This window comes from Peromyscus eremicus, chromosome 5, assembly GCF_949786415.1.
Source record: "Peromyscus eremicus chromosome 5, PerEre_H2_v1, whole genome shotgun sequence".
NCBI classification, from domain to species: domain Eukaryota; kingdom Metazoa; phylum Chordata; class Mammalia; order Rodentia; family Cricetidae; genus Peromyscus; species Peromyscus eremicus.
In genome coordinates this window covers 85,975,078-85,996,121 of record NC_081420.1, presented here as the reverse complement: position 1 = coordinate 85,996,121, position 21,044 = coordinate 85,975,078, and the positions used below count along the sequence as shown (strand labels likewise).

General features: G+C 49.4%; 1 protein-coding gene across 2 annotated transcripts in view; it reads left to right on the top strand.

The window, feature by feature from the left end:
- The window catches only part of Banp (BTG3 associated nuclear protein), an 81,206-nt gene extending 69,312 nt beyond the window's left edge, over positions 1 to 11,894 (top strand). For both annotated transcript variants that reach the window (XM_059263887.1, XM_059263886.1), the window contains 3 exons: positions 5,882 to 6,007; positions 9,308 to 9,451; positions 11,330 to 11,894. In XM_059263887.1, the coding sequence (XP_059119870.1) occupies positions 5,882 to 6,007; positions 9,308 to 9,451; positions 11,330 to 11,401 (342 nt within the window). In that variant the 3' untranslated portion in view covers positions 11,402 to 11,894. The remainder of the gene's footprint in view (positions 1 to 5,881; positions 6,008 to 9,307; positions 9,452 to 11,329) is intronic.
- The last annotated feature ends 9,150 nt before the right edge of the window (positions 11,895 to 21,044 follow it).

Here is a 21,044-nt window from a genome sequence, read left to right as displayed (position 1 = left end):
CAGTGAAGAGATCCAAGAAGGAGCCTTCCTTGTGTTGGGCCTTTTTTCTAGTGTCCAGTGTTACCATGGAAACAAGGACACCTGTGCATCAGGACATAGACTCTCCTCTCGCCCCTAGTCCACTGTTGGAGTGCTCTTTTGCTTGCAGAGTTTCTCTACACCCAAAACAATCCATGTACTGGTGTTTTGGACTCAGTTAAGTCAAAGTGGCCTCTTGCTGATGTCACAACTTAGCATAAAGACCAACTGCCCTCACATGTAAGGAAGCTTTTGGTTATCTAAGTAGCTGTGTTTGAGAACAGCCACTGTGCTTTCATGGGGACATAGTTGCTATTTCCCACCTCAGGGCCAGGACCTCTGAGGTAGGGGTGAGAGGTACCCAAGTGAGAGGCTGGGGTGCTTCTCAAGGCTGGTAGGCTAGTCGGTTTCCCATCCTCTCCTGCTTCTCACTTTACTCTCTAAGTTCTGGGGTCAGAGTCAGGGTCTTAGGACTGAGTGCTGCACTCCTTGCCAGCAGAGGCCTGGGGCACAGGGCTCTGAGAAATGCTTGGACTTCAGGAGGCCTGGGCCGCGTCATAGGTTTGTGGCTCAGGTGGAAATTGTGGGCCTGGCAGCACTCAGCACTCAAACTACAAGTAAGACAGAGGATGGGCAGCTGCTGCTCTACCTTGTCGGCCAAATGGGTCATGCTCTGGTGGGTATGGAGGGCTTTTTCTTTACTGATGGGTATGTGAAGATCTTTCCTCCATGCCTCCTCAGGCTATATGAAGGGCCTGCTCTGCCCAGTTCAGAACTGGAATTTGGCTTTTTAAGTCACTGTTGATTGTATATTTTGGACTGGTGACTCATGTACATTAAGATAACTGCAGATTCCTACTGACATCCAGGAATCTTTGCAGGGATCCAGCACCCACCTTTGCTACCCTTGTTAGGGAGCCAGTTAGGGGAGACCATTGGTGGCTCCTTTGAAGGACAGTGAGCTGGCCTAAAGCAGCTGTAGGAGAGGACAGGAGCCTCTGGAGGCCTCAGGGTATTCTGGGAAGTTCTTATCAGCCTGTGGTCCAGTTGAGGGCTTCAAGTGAAAGGCTCTTTTGTGTTTTGGAATTTGGACCCTTAAACTCCTGGTCTCTACTTGGATCTTAGAACAAAAAAAAAAGGCCTCGCCCAGTGTTCTAGAGGACAGAGGTGTCCAGAAGAGGCCAGGCCACCTGTACAGAGGCATTCAGCGGTGGCCAGGCTGCCTGTACAGAAGTGTACAGAGAAGGCCAGACTGCCTCTGTTACTTCTGGAGGAGTTTCCTGACAATTACACTGGGTTCTTGGTAGTCTTTGGCTTGTGGTCACACCGTTTCAGATAGCTTCTATTGTTGCACGGCCTTCTAGAATTATGCCTGTGTTTAGATGTCCCTACTTTTTGGAGAGATACTTGTCCTTAGGTTAGAATCTGTCCTTATCTACTAGGGATCCAATAGAAATATCTAAGGGAGGTCATACTAGGAAATGGAGGTTTATCAAACTTGAAGGGCTACAATCCAGTCCATAGGACCCTCTCCCCCAGCTGTATCTCACATAGGTAGCATGCTGTCCAGTCTATCTTAACCACCCCCAGTTCAGGGCTCTGTAGCTAAGCTCTGTATTGCAAGCCCACTCTGCCAGGGAGATCTCTGTACTGGAGGTGTGGATAGGCTGCCTGCATGTGATCGCTGCACCACCTGTTGCCTCATAGCCCAGGTTCTGTCCTTGCTCTTCCTGGGGGCTCTGGAGATGAGATGTAACCAGGGGCTCTAGACCATGGACTGTCAGACAGTTGCATAGCCCCTGAACCCACCAAGGTCATGAGGACCTGAGTCTGAATCCCCAGTGCACATGTAAAACCTGGGCATGGCCATGTATCTAGGAACCCCAGCGTTGGAGGCAGAGACAGGCAAATCCAGGGAGGAAAGCAAAGCAGCGAGATTCATGTCTGGTGAGAGGTCCTATCTCAGTGGAGTGAGACAGAAAGCAGTGGAGGAAGACATCTGATGTTCTCCTCTGGCCTTACCATGTGCGTGCCAGTACCCCTCTCCCATGCAAACACATGCATAGACACACACACACACACACACACACACACACACACACACACACACACACACTGGAATTCAAGGACATGTGTTCAGTAGAATTCGCTTAGAGGGCTTAAAGACTCTGTAGCTGAGTTGAGCATGTACAAATGCACTTAATCCCAGCACTCAAGAGGCAGAGGTGGACAGCCACTCATTCACTTCTCCAGGCCAGGCAGGCTACATGACTGTGCTGCTAATTTTATGTCAACTTGACATTAGCTAGAATCATCAGAGAGGAGGGAACCTCAATTAAGATTTGGGGGAGGGAGGTCAGGAAAGAAGTAGGAGGAGAGGAGGGAGGAGAGGCTACATAAAATTAATTAACTAATTAATTAAAAGGAAAAAAAAAGAAAATGCCTCCATAAGATCAGGCTGTAGACAAACCTGTAGGGCATTTTCTTAATTAGTGATTTATGGGTGAGGGTCCAGCCTATTGTGGGTGGTGATGTCCTTGGACTAGTAGTCCTGGGTTCTATAAGAACGCAGGCTGAGCAAGCCAGAGGAAACAGAGCAGTAGCAGCACCCCTCCATGGCCTCAGCATCAGCTTCTGCCTCCAGGATCCAGCCCTGTTTGAGTTCCTGTCCTGTCCTGTCCTTCAGTGATGGACTACAATGTGGAAGTGTAAGCCAAGTGAACCCTTTCCTCCCCAACTTGTTTTTGTTTTTGGTGTTTAATCATAGCAATAGTAACCTTAATTAGAACAGAGACCAAAAAATTAGTAGCTGGGGGATGGCTCATTTTGTAAAGTGCTTGCCACATAAGCATGAGGGCCTAGGTTCCAATCCTCAGCACCCACGTAAATAAGCCTGGTGTGGCGGTGTACATCTGTAATTCCAGCCCTGGGAGGCAGATAGAAGAGGTTTCCTGGAGCTTACTGGCCAGCTGGGCTTGCCAAATTAGCAATTTCCAGATTCAGTGAGAGATCTCATCTCAGTCTAGTAAGGTGGAGAACAATTTACATTGATCTTTTGCTGGAAATGTATGTGAATGTGGGCGAGCATGTGTGTGCACACACAAACATACACACAGGAGAGGGACAACAATGCATAAGTTTGTCTTTGTCATAGGAGTGTGTGTGTGTGTGTGTGTGTGTGTGTGTGTGTGTGTGTGTGTGTGAAAAGTTTGTGGATGGTCACTGTCTGGGCCAGTCAGTGGTTGAATAGTTCTTTCTAGCACCTCACTGTTCTTCTGGAGAAAACTACCCTTTGAGGTTGGGAAAAGACCCTTGTTCGGCTGGATCAAGTGAGTAAGAGAAAGAAGTGGAAGCTTCTTAGATTTTTCCCACAGCTGTGGGCTGGGCTGGCCACACACTCATCAACACAAGTGAGTGTCTACCCCAAGCACAAGTGTTGTCCTTTGTTTTGTTTTGTTTTTGCCTCCTAGTAGATTCTTGGTGGGACTCAGTTTCATATGCAGATACTGCTGAAAGGTCCCGGGCTTCTTGCATTTATTTTTAGGGTTTGCACCAGTTTTGCATTATCTCAGTTGGGTTTTAAGTAGAGCTTCAGAATTGGCAGTGGATGGAGGAAAACCAGATGGTGTGTGCTCCAAAGCACAGTGCTCCCAGGTTCTCTGAGTGCCCTGCTCTGAATTCTTGCCCTCTGCCACTTTTTCGTATGTCTGAAAAATAGGCACTGCTTCAAAAATGTGTTAGGGGAACTGCTACCATTGAAGCTGAGAATATAGCACACACCTGCTCCCTGTCCTTGTCTCTGGCCTGTCAGTGCTGTGCTGTCCCTTGGGAAGTCCACTGGAGGTCAGCTACAGGCTAGCTGGAGTTGGCTGCCTGGAGGTGATGGGTCTGGCTATTGGTCTGGGCGCCAGCACTCACTTCAGTGCAGTCAGACATTTCCACACTGTAGAGCCTGTTTGGAGAACCTGCAGATCAGGGCTCTGTTCCAGATGCAGAGTGAGCAGGAAGAGTGAAGGAACTGAAAGTTCGTTATTGGGAGATAATGGGAAACTTGCCCCTGTGTGCCATGCCATGGTGGCCTGCATTGCTGCATGCCTTGTGTAGCTGAGGGCTCATGTCTGCCAGACTCTTACTTACTTCAGTAGGGATCCCCCGAACAGACTGAGCAGTCGGTCTTCTTGGGCGGTCAGAGTGTACCCTGGGCACCCAACACAAGCTCATCTCTGCTATCCTGCAGCTGGGATTTGACTTTTGTTTTTTTTATTCACCACCAACTTAACATTAAAGTCAAACCTCAACCTGCAGTGGTCTCTCAAATCACTGCCAGGACATGCCAGAGACTGGGATGCAGTTGATTCAGGGAGTACAATGGGCCTTCCCTGTGCTCACTGCAGTATGCCTGTGCTGTTCTTACACAGTGCTGTGACAGGAATGCTCTAAACAAGGCAGAGCACATGCACCATCTGTTTCCAACATTTGTAGTAGATACCTGCTGGGTGCTTGAGTCAACTGTTACAGTGTCAGTCACAGCAAGTTCTGGTGTTGCTGGGACCTTCCTCAGCCTTGTTTGTAAGGATAGATGCCAGGTGTCATCTTCCCTGCCCTGGCTGCTATCCCAGGCTGCAGTGTTTCAAAGAAGCTCTTGGGGTGAACAGGTCATACCCACCCAGCTGGCTTTTCCTGCATCAGTCCTCATGGCTGTCACTCTTCACCAGGAGTAGCATTTCCAGTGAAACCATACTTGGGTTGTTGTGGTCTCATATAGCTCTGGCTGGCCTCCATCTCACTTAAGTAGCCAAGGCTGGCTTTGAACTACTGATCTCCTGCTTCTCCCTACCGAGTGCTAGGATTATTAGCCATCATGCTAATAATGCTAAAAGGTGCTTGTTTTGGTAAGTACCTGGGAAGTGCCTTGGAGCGTTCTCTCTTCTGGTGCTAGAGGCAGGTTCAGAAATGGCCCACACAGCAGAACAGGTTTGTGTCTGCCCCTGTTGCTAGAGGAGGACTGGTCACTAGGATGATAAATGCTGAGTGTGGACCAGAGACACACAGGGGCAGGCCCAAGAAGCATGGCCAGAACTGGACAGTTCAGATATGGCTAGGCCTTCCCAGGCAAGTGCCCTCCCTGTGAGCATGGTGATAGCACCCTTGACATGATCTTGGTCTTCAAGTTTCTTCTTCACAGCAGCCAGCCAAGGTGACAGCTCACCAGTTCTTTCCCACAGTTGAAATGAATGTGGTCAGATCCCATAGCCAGGGTCCAGGCCCCTCAGCTTCCTCACTGGGAGACAGTTTGCAAGCCAGGCCTGGTAGCTCTAGTCTTTGAAAGCCATGACTTTCTGAGCTTTTCCCAGATGAGAATTTTGCTTCCATTCATTGATCGGTTGATCAAGTTACACCTTTGTCTTAACATTGCAAATTGAGGTTTTCTTACAGTACTGCACTGCAGATTTTACCAGCTTCATGTTTCATATAGAGAGTGGTTTATTGGCAGTGCGGGCAGGACAGCACTGTCGGGCTGCTGAGCAGGGAGGCTGCTGCTTTGCTGCAATCAACACAGGTAGAGGTTTCTGGGAAACGGGTTCCATGATTGCAGAAGTTTCCTTAGAAGCAGTTACAGTTACCTTAGACTCATTATGGAGGAATCTGTAAAAATGTAAGATGATTGGGGAACTGTGGTTATGTTACAGCTCCTGACTTGGGGTTTCCAAAGGTGGCCTGGCTTCTGAGTTCCCAGGAGATAGCAAACCAGGCAGCCCCAGTGTGCCAGCACCTCCCCTTTCCCACCTCTTCCCCACAAGGTGGGGTCTGTGGCTTGACAAGTCACTGCCAAGCCTATAGCCCCCATTCTGATCTCTTCCAGTCGTGGGGCCTGTGCCAGAATCCCATTCCTGTCAGCGGTGACTCAGTGGCCCAGGCTAATCCCTCCCAGCTTTGGCCTCTGGGAGGAGACACACTTGATCTGCCTGCTGGAAATGAGATGATCCAGGTTTGTAAGTGTTTCTTGTTGGGAGATGTGGGTGGCCTAACCAGTGTTTTCCAGGGACCATGAGAAGAAGTATCAGGTTAGAGCCCTGGACAGCAGGCAGGGCCTGCTTTCCACAGGTATTTGGCTCTTTCAGAGCCTACAGCAAGTTAGACAGTGCCTTACACTGTGAGCCCAGGCTTACAAGGCTGCCACATAACGGCTACTGTCCATGCTCGGATACCTACAGAGATCTGAGGATAAGAGCTTGCTTTGGTAGCCAGAAACACCAGAGACACCATAGGAGAGGGGCATGTTAGGAGTTTAGCAGAGCTGATGAGGTGTCTGTGAACAGGTGTGTGTCTTATATGCACATTCATGCATGTACACACATATGAGCACATGTGTCTGAAGACATGTGTACAGGCATACTTGAAACTACTGATGGCATATAAAAGCATATGGTTTGAGTGGCTAGTAACACAGGCCCATCTGACAAGCTCAGATCCCTCACACCACAGAGCCTTTTATTCATGGAGGCAGGATCATGCTGCTATTGCAGCAGTTCTGCTGTTAGTGTTCTTTCCTTCCTTCTGAAGCCTGCTGCTTCTGCTGTTCAAGGAGCACATGGGGAGCCACCCTTTGCTTCCAGCTGGGTTGCCCTGTTAGACGACCCAGGGCAGGGCAGGGGAGACAGCCGGGCGCAAGTGGGCCATAGATATTGTCCTGTCTGTTTGGCCCTATGTTCCTGCAGAAGCTCCTGTGACTCACATCCTGGGTGGGAATAGTCCATTCCTCTGCAGAGCATAGTTTTGATGGGGTGCAGGGTTGGCACAGGAGCATGTGGGACCCACTGAGCAGCTGAGTAGGAGGGCAGGAGGTACTATGGGTGAGTAAATGCAGGGGAGGAGAGCTCCCAAGCTACCCTGGCTGCCCATGAGAGGTCAAGGTCAGCTCACACAGTGGGAGGGTCTAGAAGAGCCAGTCTGCCACCAAAGGCTGTGCCCAAAACAAGAGCTCCATCTGCTCTTTCCCTAAGTATAAAGTTCTTGGTTTTGTTTGAAGCTGGACTGCTTAGCAAAGCACAATGCCTGGAGAAATGTAGTTCTGAGCAAAAATAATGAACCTGACTACAAGTCAGAGTGGAAGGAGGAGCCAGAGGCTTCTGTCGATGCCTCTTGACAGACCAGATCATTTTACTCTATTCAGGCTCCCCCCCCCCCCCCAGAGGGGCTAACCTTTGTCTAAAACAGGGTGTGTTCACTGTCAGCCACAACTTAGCATCTGTTGCCCTGCTTTGCTCAGAAGAGGGCAGGATTGGCCAGTAGCATTGTGCAGTCGCTGTGCCAGAGCAGGGCGTGTGAGGTAGTGGCAGTGCTCAGGTATTTTTGGGTAGAACTACCAGGCAAGTATTTATGTTGAGTTTTGAACTTGCCTGGAAACCAGTTACACAGATATGTGTTTGCACACCCTTTTCCTTTTAATTAACTTGAACTTGAGCACCTGGAGATGGGTGAAGGCCAGCTTTTCCCTGATTTTGCACAGCCTTTTGCATGTCACCATGGCCCGTGGAGTGGCTGACCAGGATGTGTGGCTCCTGTGAGGCCAAGGAAACTGCCCTTCTAGCCCCACATGTTGACATAAAGACAAGCAGCAATAAGCAGGTCCAGAGAGGTAGGTCATGAGGTTGGATATGTGCAGAGACAGGCTAGACGTTAGGTTGTCACTGTTTGTGTTGTCTCTCGGCTTCCTCCTGAGCAGAGTCTGTCAAGGCCTCCATAGGTGAACAGAATCAAACTGCAAGTGAGATTGACCCAGCAACCATTGCACTCTCCAAGAAGGAGGTAGACCACTTCCCAAAGGAATCCTAGGCAGTCAGTCCCTTATGAAAGACCCACTTCCTGACATTGCCACTATGGCATCCAGCAGGAGTTTCTGAGGGGACAGCTGTATTCAGTCTGTTGGCATTCATATCCCCAAGTAGTTGTCTCACTTTTTTTCAGTTACTCAAAAAAATGAAAAAGGGCTTTCAAGTCATTAAAAAAATGGTTTCCACTGCCCGAGAACCTGAGTCTGTTTTGGTTTGGCAGACCCTCATTAGCATAAAAGACACTGTTCTTACTTGGAGTGTGTCCTTTAAAAAGGCACATGTTATCTGACAGACAAGCCAACACTATTTACAAGCTCTCAGAAGTTCACTGGGTGAGTTTGTACTGCTGTCTCTGGTTGTGGGGAACCATGCCACATGCTGTCTTCTTTGTACCACAGGTGGGTGTGCCATCTTGCCAAAGGTGTCTCAGATATGGGCAGTTCTGTTCATTGTTGGAGTTTCTTGTCTGGGACTCCTGGCCTTCCCTCCTAGAGTAGTCCACAGCCCTGATGAAGGAAGAGCTCCTTGGTTCCTAGCAACTATGAATGACCAAACAGAGGCTCTGTATTGTCTGCCTAGAACCACCTGACCACTTGTGTGAGCACCAAGTGGACTTTGTGGGAAGTAAGCCAGTAGGAAGGATACCCAGAGGTGGGGTCACCCCAGACCTGTGCTCCTGGGTGTCACACCCTCCCCTAGGAGCCTGTTCACTCCTCCAGTCTCTCTGCCATAGTGTAGCTCTTCTCTTCTTTTTTCTTTGTGTGTGCATGCGTGTGTGTGCGTGCGTGTGTGCGTGCATGCGTGCGTGTACGTACCTGTGCCTGTGTTTGCACGCAGAGGTGGATGTTGGTGTCCTCATCTATCTTGAACTTATTTTTTCTGAGATGAGGTTTCTCACTGAACCTGGAACTCACTGTATTGGCTAGGCTGGCTGGTGAGTTGGCTCCAGCAGTCTTCCTGCTGGGGTTACAGGTATACACAGCTATTCCTGACTTGTGTGTGGATGCTCACGATCCAAACTCTAGTCCTCACGCTTGCACACAGGCAGTGTACCCACTGAGCTATCCCTGCAGCCCTCCCTCTCCTTTTGTTTTCCTCTCTACAGCTACTGGCTCCACGTGGGCTCTGCCCAGGGCTCTGTTAAGCTCTCCTGCTGTGTCTTCAGTGTGCCTGTGCATTTTTCTATGGTCAGCTCTTTTCAAGTTCTAGCTTTTTTGTTTTTACACAGGCTTTAAAAGACTAATGTCTATGTGTAACAAGGATGTTTCGAGAAGGCTATATGTGGATGTGGCAGATTCCATGGCAGTCAACAGCTCAACACTCACTTAACCAGGTGTCTCTCTGCAGTGGGCTACATTGCACTTACTGTGGGCCTGCTGCTTCTGGACCATAAGAGGATGGGGGTCGATTGACCCAAGCTCCACTGACCATCCTGGCTTTGTCCCCAACCCCAGGTACTGCAGGGTGCTCAGCTCATAGCCGTGGCCTCTTCAGACCCTGCTGCTACAGGAGTAGACGGGTCGCCTCTCCAGGGCAGTGACATTCAGGTTCAGTACGTCCAGCTGGCACCTGTGAGTGACCACACAGCTGCAGCCCAGGTGAGTCCTCGGCCCCTGCAGCCTTCCCAGTAGATACTGAACTTGGGGCTGTGTCTGACAATCCTCTAGAGCTAGGAACCTTGTAGAGAGACCACAGATCCAGCCCTGGCGTGGGTCTTCTGTTAGCTCCTCACTCCTGAAATCATGATATGAAGGCGGCTCTGGCAGTTTGCAGTGTGAGCTGTACTTGAGATACCTGTCTGGAAATGCTTCTCTAGATCTAAAACTAGACCAAAGCTCTGCCTGCCCCCTCTCCTGAGAGCTACTCCTGGAGGTGCCCAGAGTCAGGGCCTCTGTTTCCTGAGAACTCATTGCCCGTTCTCTTGAAGGTCACAGGCCAGAAGCTGTGAGCTCATGTGATCTCAGCCCAACCAGGGTAGGTGACCATGGAAGGGAGGCAGAAGACCCAGGACAGTCTGAGTCTGCATCATGTGGACAAGTCCTCTCCCTCCCTCTGTACCTCTAGCTGGCTCTGGCAGGAGCGCCTTCCTTGGTGTGCTGTGGGCCTGGTATAGTGAGCAGTGCAGGTTCTCACAGAAGTTTCTGGTCTCCTGAGCCTGAGAACCAGGCCTTGGCCCTAGGCTGGTCATGATTTTACTACTCCCAGAAGTTGTTGAGGCCTGTCTGCCTCAAGAATTGGAAGGGCTTATGGAACTGCCAGGCCAGGCGTCCTAGGAGAGGGCACTGTGAGATCTCTTCCCTGAAGACTAGGAATGACTCTTCCAGGTTCTCAGGGAAGGAACTTGGGCTAAGGTGAAGGCCTTCCAATCTTCAGGCCTCAGCCATAATCCCTGTCAAGCCATAAGAGGCTGCCCCCTTCAGCCTGCCACACAGCTGCCCACTTGATCTCACTTTTGCAAACCTTTGATAAAGCTGTAGGGTCGCTCGCTTTCCTGCCTGCTGAGCACAAAGCTTCATAGAAAGCACCTGCAGGCTACACCTTCCAACATAGCCTCAGCCATGCCGTCCCCACTGGGGAGAGAGGAAACAAGCCACCACCAACACCCCCCCCCCACTCCCACGTGCACGCACGCACACACACACATACACATACACACACACACAGAGTCTCACTATGTAGCTCTGGCTGTCCTGGAACTCACTGTGTAGACCAGGCTGGCCTTGAACTCACAGAGATCCGCCTGCCTCTGCCTCCCCGGTACAGGAACTAAAGGTGTGCACCACTACGCCCAGCTGCTCTCCTCCTTTCTTAAAGGAGACAGTATGTCAAGTTTTTGTCTTTAAAGAGCAGAGACTTAGATGTCCGTTAAGAGCTGTCAGGTGCCGGTGCTGTGAGGATGTGGCTATGAGTCTTCTGCCTCATGTGGTGCAGGCCCTGTTCCTGACTCGGCACCAAAGCCTGGGCAACTTATTCTTTGGTGCCCCTGCAGTACAGCTGAGATGGAAGATTGGTGACTCATTCCAAGGTTGCAAGTTCACACCTTGAAACAGTGACTGCATACTCTTTCTAAAGTACATCACTGACAGGCACCGTGTCTTTAAGCTGTCTCAAGATGCCACTTTAGAACACTGGGCCATTTCTGTAGGAAGTCAGCGTGACCCTGAGATTCTAAGCAAATATTTCAGGTTAAGAACATGGCCTGGCTAATCTGCGTTGTTTCTCAGGACACCTCGAGTAAGGATGGAGAATTGGCAGCAGTATGGCCCCAGTAGCCCAAGTTCTCCTGGGCAAGTGTGAGGTCTGCTTATTTCCCATCCAGTCAGGGGTAGCCTGGCACACACTGAGCTTCTGAGGCTGGCGTGTGTTTTTCTCTGTGTGGGAAAGCTGTGGCTCTGTGTAACACACAGGTGGCTTGCTGACACAAACGTGCTGCTGTGTTTTTCTAGAACAGCTCTCTTTTCTCCCCCACCTTGCAGACGGCTGAGGCGTTGCAGCCCACTCTGCAGCCTGAAATGCAGCTTGAACATGGAGCCATCCAGATCCAGTGAGATTAAGCACTGTAGGAGTACCACACTACAGCTGCTCACTGACCCTGCCCTGTGTCCTGCTCTCCTGCTTCAGCAGGGCAACTGTGGATTCTGCAGGGCACATGAGAGCTCCTCCTCCTGGGGAAGGGTCCTGGCCATCCCCTGCTGGAAGGCACCTCAGGATTGAGTCCCACTGCTGGTCTCCGGAGAAGCAAAGTGCAGAGCGTGTTGAGTACATTCAGAAAAACAAGAACTACGATATTTTGTTTAACAGCTTTTTTTAATTTGCTATGGTGTTTATAACAAAAAAGAAAATGGAAAAAAAAAAACCCACACACAACAGAAACACAACTGTGGAGTAGCAGAAGCCTTGGCCGTGTGCTCTCTTCAGGGTCCTGACGTAGGTGTTGGAGCCAGCTGACGATGCTGGAGCACTGCGGACCCGCTGCTAGGGGAGTGCTCCACAGTGTAATTATGCATTTCTAATGAAATAAAGTGTATTTATGGCCACAGAGGCTCAGTGTTGTTGCACCATGAGAGGACTTCCCCAGGGTGCCCATTCCCAGCATGGGTGCTGGGAAGCACACTCACTCCCAGGTCCATGCCACCAGGGAATCCCTGCTCTAGCCCTTGATGTTGGGCAGCAGGAGCTATGGGTCACCCTTGGGGCAGCTGGCTCCCATTTCATCATGGTGGAGCTCTCAAAGGCAAGGTCACTCCAGCCCATCCTCTTCTGAATGCTTAGGCTCCATAAGGTGCAGCCCTAGGGGTCCTTGGAGAATGCCCTGTGGAAAAGGCCATGCCTCTGCAGAGAAAGCAGTTTCAGTAGTCACATCAGTGGCTTATGAAATGCTACTAAAGTTGTCCTTACTGACTGACAATGCCATCCTCAAGACCTTTCCTAGGAAGACTTCAAAGTTTCTGTCCCAAATTATTGTGCCTCTGTCTCACACCACCACATTCTGAATCTTGGGTTGGTTAATCGTGCTGAGGTAGCAGAGGAGAGCAGCTCTCTGGAACAGACTGTTTGACATGGTTTGTGACTATCCTCATAGGAGACTGACCACTACTGAAGATGGCCCTGAGTAGGGAAAATAGGGAAAGGCATGGAGGCTGGAGGTTACAAGCCTATATAGTACATCTGGGCAGGATCCCAGGCAAGAATGGAGGACAGAAGAATGATTCCAGAAGGGTCCAGAAAGGAAAGCACCACCATGAGAAGCATGGTATAAACCCACACCCAGACATGCAGGATGTGAGATGGCCGCAGACTCGAATCCTTGAAACCGGAGTACTGGGAGGTAATTACTTTCGACAGTCAGGTCTCCAGAAAACGTGTTCTGAAAGCTAGTGACAATGTGACCCCATAGTTATAATCTCAGGAATACCCCCTGTTTTCATATATACACCTATGTGTGCACATTCACAACAGCCCCGTTCATAGCAACCTGAAGTGGAAATAGCCCAAAGGTCCAGCATATGAACAGGTGAGCAAAGGCATGCCTCTGGATACAGAGGATTATTCAGCTGCCACAGGATTGATACTCTGGCTCACACCATGGCATGATGAACTTGAAAACATTAGTGAGTCAAAGAAACCAGAGGCAAAAGACTACTTCTGGAAGATTATATGAATGGACAGATTGATAGAAACAAAGTATCAGGATCTGAAGAGAGGGATGGTGGGAATTACACACAGGGGATAGTGTGTCTTTGTGGGGGTGGTGAAAATGGTCTGGATTGGATAACAGTTATTCTTGTCTGTACACCAGGTTACTCAAAAAGGTGAAATGTTTGGTGTTCATTAGATCTCAAGATTATTTTTGATAAGTGGATTACATTTGGCAAAAACATAAAAATTGAGGCCCTGTGCTGGAGCTGCCCCCTGAGAAGATGGACCCTGATGGAGGTTCGCAGTGAGAGACCACTGGACCACATGGAATAGAAACAGATCTGAGGTGATCTATATAAAATGGACTCTCTGAGAGTAAAGAAATCAAAGAGTGGAAAATCTGACTACCTCAGGACAGGCAAGAGGATAAGTGAATTATTTTAAAGCACTTTGACCACCTTGAAGAAAAAATGGGAGTGGTGTGCAATTTTAAGCCTTCAGAACCTGAAAACCATATAAAAACACAATCTGTAAAGACTAGAATGCGTGCCCAAGTGGCTAATAGCCCTGGCCTTGTCCCCTGTAGAACATCAGCCGGCAGCTGGAGAAAGGCGTATTCTTTAGGGGTTCTCTGGAACGTTGCTAAAGAACTCAGCCTGTCACAGGCTCTGAGTGTTGTGTGTTCTCTGGCCAGATGGAACTAAGGTAAATTTTAATGAGGAAAAAAAACACCCATAGGTCAAATAAATAAAGATGGACTCATGAAGACAGTCTTCATGGAATGACTGTGATGTCAAAACATGTGGAATATATCAGGCGTGCTGAGAAAAATCTAAAGACACTAGGGATGGAGAACTAAATCTAGATTCAGATGAGAAAACCAATGTTGGTGCTGTGGGAAGATTACACTTGGAGGATTCTATTTACAGAAATGTTCAAGCAGTTGATAAACTGGTACAACCAGTCAAGAAGGATGACGGACACTAATTGTCTCTGGGGGGGTCTCCACAGACCCCTCAGGCACTGGAAGATGAGGCTGTCCTGGAACTGTATCGATGGATTGGGAAAAGGCAGATGGGATGACATCTAAGACTTTGACACCAGACTGGGGTGAGGTAGAAGAGAAGAAGGAAGGAAGGAGAAGAATGTTGCTTATGAGTGTCTGAGCTACCCCAAAGCATGTACAGGCTGTGCTTAGTGTCATCAAGTGATGTATCACCACACCCCAGATTGAGTTGGTTTCGTGTATGCATGCTTGGTTTAATGTTTTGAAAGTCATTGTGACTTACTATGGTAATACAACCATATGGTTATCTTAAGCAGAAAAATGCTATGTAAAATTCACTCATTTATGGTTAAGGGGACTTTCAGGAAAGTTGCAGTTGATCTGATTAAAGGCATCTATAAGAAACCTGGAAAAAAAAAAAAAAAAAAGAAAGAAAGAAACCTGGGACACATATCCCCTGAACTTGGATTTGGAAAGCTTCTTTGACAATTGGCAGATAAGGATGCCTGAAACCTTGGTTACTTGGCATAATGGCAAGGACTGGTTAGCACTGAATAATCAGATGAGATTAGAAAGCCAGATGTGAAACTCCTCTGTCTGTGGATACCTTGGATGTGTACACCTGACAGACATCACAGAGCTGACCAAGAAAGCTGTGAGTGGGCTTTTCCTGGATGCTAGCCACAGGCCACTTAGAAATCAACTCGCATCTCGATACAGAAATAGCGCAGGTGCTCTTTAATGCTGTTTATTATAGACTCCTAAAGCTTCAACCCACAGAAATAAATCTCAACAAGAAAAGCTGAGGTAGATGTTACTGAACTAGGGAAGAGCCAAGGAAACACAGGGCGGGCTGCTCAGGAATCAAAGCTTCATTCGTGAAGGTGTGAGTTCTCTGAATGGTGCAGCAAGGGACGGTCCAGGCAGAAGCCACGCAGGAGCCTCTGTGGCAGCAGACTAGAGTGATGTCTGGAGATATCGCTCTGTGGTTGACAACTCTCCACACTCCCTCATTCCCATGGCAGGCACACACACATACACAAAGAATGAGTCTGTCTGGATGGACCTGTGTGTGGCCCAGCAGCAGATAGTGTGGCACACTGTGAAACCTGAGACAGAGACCCACAGTGAGGACATGAGGCTGCTGGGACAAGGGACACAAGTTCCACAATGAAGCTGGTGGCAGCTGGAATTTCACAAGCCAAATGTGAGGAGTGTCGTATACTAGGTGGTGAACTCTGACCTTGGCTTGGTCAAAGGTGACTTGCTGGATATAAAAGTCTGGAGTAAAGAAAAAGCTGGTAATACTGAGCTCACACCAGAAGACACTGCTTAGGTGCACACAATGGCACAAGCCTCTAATTCCAACACTTGGGAGATGGAAGCAGCAGGGACAGGAGTTCTATGTCATCCTCACCTACAGGAGACACTGTCTTTTAAAACAACAGAACCGCTAAAGGATATCCCAGCACCTAGGAGAGATTGGCTCCATTTCCTTAGGACACATGACACTCAGCCGATCTTCCAAGAGTCTGTGAGTGATAAAAACAGCTTCAGGATTCAAGAGGACCTGAGGGCAGAGGAGGCCTGACCTTACTAAGAGACAGTGAGACTGTCATTTACTGCTGAGAGTCTGTTCTGCCAAAATAACAAAAACACAAAAGACTGAAACATATCCACCAGATCTCTGTGTCTAATAAACATGAAGAGGATCGGCCTCACTGCACTGAGATACGTTTTAAACCATTATGGTTTACTATATAAGTCTGCAGAGGGAAGAGTGTGAACAGATGGCTTATTCAGTCTCCGTAGAGGGTGCACTGGTGATTTCTGGGGAGCACAGGTGCAGGGCCAGATCCCAGAGCTCTGCTGGCACAGGGATGATCCTTCCCCAGCATGTGATTACCTGCAGACAGCACTACACTGCCCCCTAGGAGACTTGGGCAGAGAGGAGGAGCAGGTAACTCCCTGCAGTCACACTGACAGGTTGGACTGACATGTAGTATGGACTGAGGCACTATGCCTCATCTGCCTTATGAACTGCGGTCATTGCCGGTGGGAGGAAGTCCACAGATGAGACTACCCGACAGTGCCGCCATGTTCTGTTCTGGTGTGCTCACTAGACACTCGGGACAGAAGCTGTTTGCTAGCAGCTCTGCACCACAGACAGGGGCTGCTGTGACAGAAGGAGCAGGATGGCAGACATGGGAAGAGCAAAGTGGTGCCCTTGTGGGCAGGATGACAAAGTGGTGGCAGGGAAGATACCTGTGTCTTTTGTCCAAACAGCACATGACACAGGCAATATGAGGAAGTCTGAACAGGACACACACGGTGGGACATTCCTTAGTCATTGGAGCTGTCACTATGATACGAGAGTGTTACTTTCAAACTAATAGGGTGGAGAAAACAGGAAAAATACCCAGCCAGTCCAAAGAAGGGACAGGGCACAGGGAGTGTCATGGTGATAGTGGAGCCCTGAAGGGACATTTGAAGTACTGAGGAAAGGGAGGCTCAGGTGAGGAAGGGGCACTTGGGAATTGGGGGTGATTGGGGGCACTTTTCTTTCAGGCTGGGTGGCCTATCAGGCCTTGGTGGAATGTGCTTGGCCTCACCCCCCATACAGCTAGTTGGACAAGCAGTGAGACCAGACAGCACAACTTGCAGGCACCAATGGACCCCTTTTCTTTGGGTGGGTTCTGGTAGGGTCCACCTGGCTTTCAGGGCAGCCAGCCCCTTAGCTAACTTGTATTGTCTCAGTTGCTGATAATAGGCTGGCCCGCGGCTGAGACTGCTGGTGTCCCCAGCAGCCTGGTGGGAACAAGTGCCAGTCCTCTTGGGAGGAGGAGGAGGATATCAGATTATATCCACAGGCACTTTTGCAGACAGAAGTAATAAAGCGCAAATGAAAACCCCAGGCCGCAGTAGACAACAGAAACAGACCAGAGAGGCAGATGCTGCTATCACCCCAGGCGGGCTTAAAAATAGCTCTGCTGGTACCGCAGAGATCAAGGACTTGTGGCGAATTGAAGCAATGAACTAACTAGTGATTCTGCAGCTAGACAACAGGACAGAGGCACAGATAACTGCTGTGCCAGCAGGTGAGCCTGTCAGGAAGGGCTTGGTGAATGGGAAGTAGAAAATACCCAGGATGAAATGTGTTCTCCCGAACCTCAGGGACGGGGGATGGGGGATGTCCTGTTCTCTGTCTTCCAGAAAGTAGGACACAGTGCACTCCCCACACTTAGAAGGCAGGTATGTCTTTGACTTGAAGACCTGAGGTCAGCAGAGAAAGAAACTTTACAGACACAACTGAAGACACAGCCAAGGTTAGGAAGTCAAATCCCACAGGTGGAGAACACTCAAGGGGTTTTGTGTATTTTGTCCCCAGTGTCCGGAGGAGCTCTCTAAGTCACAGTCAGATGAGCACAGGGACTCACCTGTCCAGGTGCTCATCACAGCCGCACGGTGTGCAGTGTACAAGTGTGCTTTGATTTGATTTGGCATGATATCCAGCGTTAAACATATGGACAGGTCATGAACCATCTCAGCAAAAACTGCTTCAAAAAATTAGCATCCACTTGAAACACTAGAGAAACCTAGACATTCTAGAGGCAGAAAGAACTCAATTCTTTTCACTGAGGGTTTTCACCAAAACCTGGAACCCACAGAATGTGGACCTTAACTCTGTGACCAGAAACAGGCCAGGTGAGACTTGTGTGCAGGTGTGCACAGGAGAAGAAAACAAACAGAAGGCCCAGGAAAAAAGCCGAACTCCTTTGCAGACAATTCTAGAGAATTCCAGGTAGCTGCCAAAGATGAAATCTAGAATATCAATAACTCCCAGAGATAAATTAATGGGTCAGAAATCAGCATTCAAAATATTACTGTTTCTACCTTTTGTCAGCAATCATTTAAAAATAAAAGCCATCATTGAAATAACCTTAGCTGGTGTGGTGGTGCTTGCCTGCTATCACAAGCTCTCAGGAGGCTGAGGCAGGGGGATTGGGCATTTGAGGCTCACCTGGGCTATATAGCAAGACCCTGTCTAGAAAACATAAAGTAGCTTTAAATCATAGTGCCAAGAAATGAATGCAACTGAAGGCACATAAGGTGCTATAGGAAATTCTTGGCATAGCTTTGAGGTACAGACCTAAGCACAGGCTAGCCTGTTCCTGCACCATATGTCGGCGGCGGCACAGTGACCTCCAGCCACATGTAACCTTGATCCTAGGCCCTTTGTTACACCGTCCACTGCTCATACCTTAAAGTTAGAGGAAGCAACCTTACCTACCCTGTCCCTGTGAGCTTGGAGGGAAACACACTAACTGGCTGTGTGTCTACTGCTGCTCTCTTGTCTTGGTCCCACCATCTCCCACCTCACTCCACCACCACAGTGCCAACACGTTCTTCCACTGAATCAGAAAGAAAATGCCACAGTTCTGCTGCCTCACCATGCAACCCCTGTCCCTTCGCTCCCACAGCTGCCTGCCCACCACTGTTCCCTCTAGCAGACGGCAGGCATGGCCACAGCCTGGCCATGGGTCAACTGGGCAAGGGGAATGGGGAGGGCATTGGGCTGAGGGCCCAGCACTGGGTGGGGAGAAGCTGGCCAGTAGAAGCTTGAGGGCTGCAGCAGCACCCATCTTCATCTCTTGTCCCTTAGAGTCAGACCAGACTGTCAACATATATCTGGCACCCAGGAGGATAGGATGGATGATGGATTGCTGGCAATGTATCCCCATCGAGTTTTATCTGAGACCATCACGCCCAGCAGACAGGAGATGATGGATGGGCCATGATAGCAGCCGAGGAAGCAAGTGAGCCAAGGTCATGATTACCCAGGAGGAACACTGCTGCATGGTGGGAGGAAAACTGCCTGACTTCATACTTTCAAGACTGAGGTCACAAACCCTAGGTGCGGTGGGGCCTCTTTGTCCACAAGTGGCTCCAGAAGAGCTGGAACTGAGGTCCTGGGCCCAAGCATCACATGGTGAATAGTGCACCTTCCCAGGAAAGTCGGGTATTCACTGCTTTTCCTGTCCTTTCTGTGGGCCTCACCTCACAGCCTGGCTATGGCAGGTACTGGCCCAGGACTGTTGTCCCTTGCTGTCTCTAGGCTCCTTCAGGTTGCTGCTCATTCATATGTCTGCAGGGACATGTGAGTTCAGTGGCATTTTAAAGTGTTCCTGAGCTGCATGTGGGTCCCATGCATGTCCCTTGTGCATGGTGGTATAATGGATAACCAGAAAGGCTTGTGGTCCCTGCATTTCCTTAGACAGCATTTAAAATCTAAGCAAATCCTTAGGTTGGGTTGCAATTGATGAAATAGGATGAGACTAACCCCACAAAGAATATCTATAGGTCAGTCCGTAAAATGTATTCCATACAAGGACCTGAGTTTGGTCCCAGCAACTAACTATATTAAAAGCTAGGCATGGCAGCACATGTCTGCAGCCCCTGAGCTGGGTTAGTAAAGGCAGAAGGGTTCTTGAAACCTGCTGGCCACCATTGAGCTGAATCAGTGAGTTCAGGTTTAGTAAGCGACTCTGTCTCAAAAGAGTAAGGTAGTCTCCTTACTTAGGAAGATGCCCAGTGTCTACCTCTGGTGTCCATACATACATACATACATACATACATACATACATACATACATACATACATACGTACATACATACATGTGAACACAGACACATGCAGAACAGCAGCAGCAGCTGTAGGCAAGTAGAACTGAGTACTTTGAGAAAGGGCTCGGAGAACATGGCTGGTGAGCTTACAGGTTGGGCTGACACAGGAAGAGGAGACCGCTCTGCAGCCCCGGGGTATGTGATAGCCCTGCTGTGGTTTCTCTGAGTCTCCCTCTGACGTCACAGCTCTGTACCTTGGATCCCAGAGCCTTAGATAGGTGCCTTCTCTAGTCACATGTGAAGTCTCCTCTAGTTGCCAGCTCTGCTTGCCTAGAAAGGCCATTTGGCTTGGAGACCCAAGGGCCCACTCTGCTTCTGGAATCTGGAACTCTCTTGAATGTCAGCACGGTGACAGGCCAGCAGCACCCCCTGAAAGTACCCAGGAAGCAGAGGGTCAGAGAAGAGTTAGAATAGAGACAGACAGACAGACAGAGATACAGAGATAGATACATAAAGAGACAGAGACATACAGAGGGAGTTAGAGACCCCATCTTTTAAAAAAAAATCAGGGGGAAACAGACATAAAGACAGAGGCAGAGACAGAGAGACAGTGAAGGAGCATCTCGGCTCTCCCTTCAGGCCATCACGGAAACTGGGATTGACAACTTTAGAACGCTCACGGCCAGTGGGGCCTTGGACCTGGCTGGACCTCTGGGACTCACAGAGTTTTGCCATCGGGAGGGCACATCCTCACAGATGCCATCCTCTCCTAGCCCTGCATTGCCTGCTTGGCGTGGCTCCTCCTGCACTTACAGCCAGGTATTTTGTAAGATACCAACTTTAGTTGACTTGGACACTTCACCTGATACCTGGCTTGGTAAGAGAGCCGTTCTCAGTGGGAATGTTTCACGTGTGCATCACTCATTTCAGCTGTAACAGAACCAAAGTGACATCACATGCGGCTTAGCCACCTTGACCGACACCCACCCACAGGAAGCCTCTGCCTGCCAGGTGGCCAGGGGATTGTGCGTGCCTGTGTCCCTGCACTTTACCGTACCCTTGGACAGAGGAAACACTTTGATAGAGGGCAGTTGCCTTGTCAGCTGCCTCAGTTGCCACCTGCTGGAACATGGCAGCACATGGGATGTTCATGGCTGGGGTTTATGATGGGTCTTGTGATGACCTTGCTTGCTGGGAAATGTGCCTCAAGCCTAATGTTTTCAGGTACATCTGTTTTATGTCCAGAATGCTGACACCCCCTCCCCCAGACCCTGCCTGCCTCCCTAGGGTCCTTCCCAAGTCTCAGGTGGCCCTAAGTCTGGCTGCCTCACTAGAAGGCAAATGGGCAAAGTCAAAGTCCCACCTGGGTCGGAGAGGCCAGTCGCCGTCATACCCTGTCATGCCTGGCTCAGAGCTGGAAAC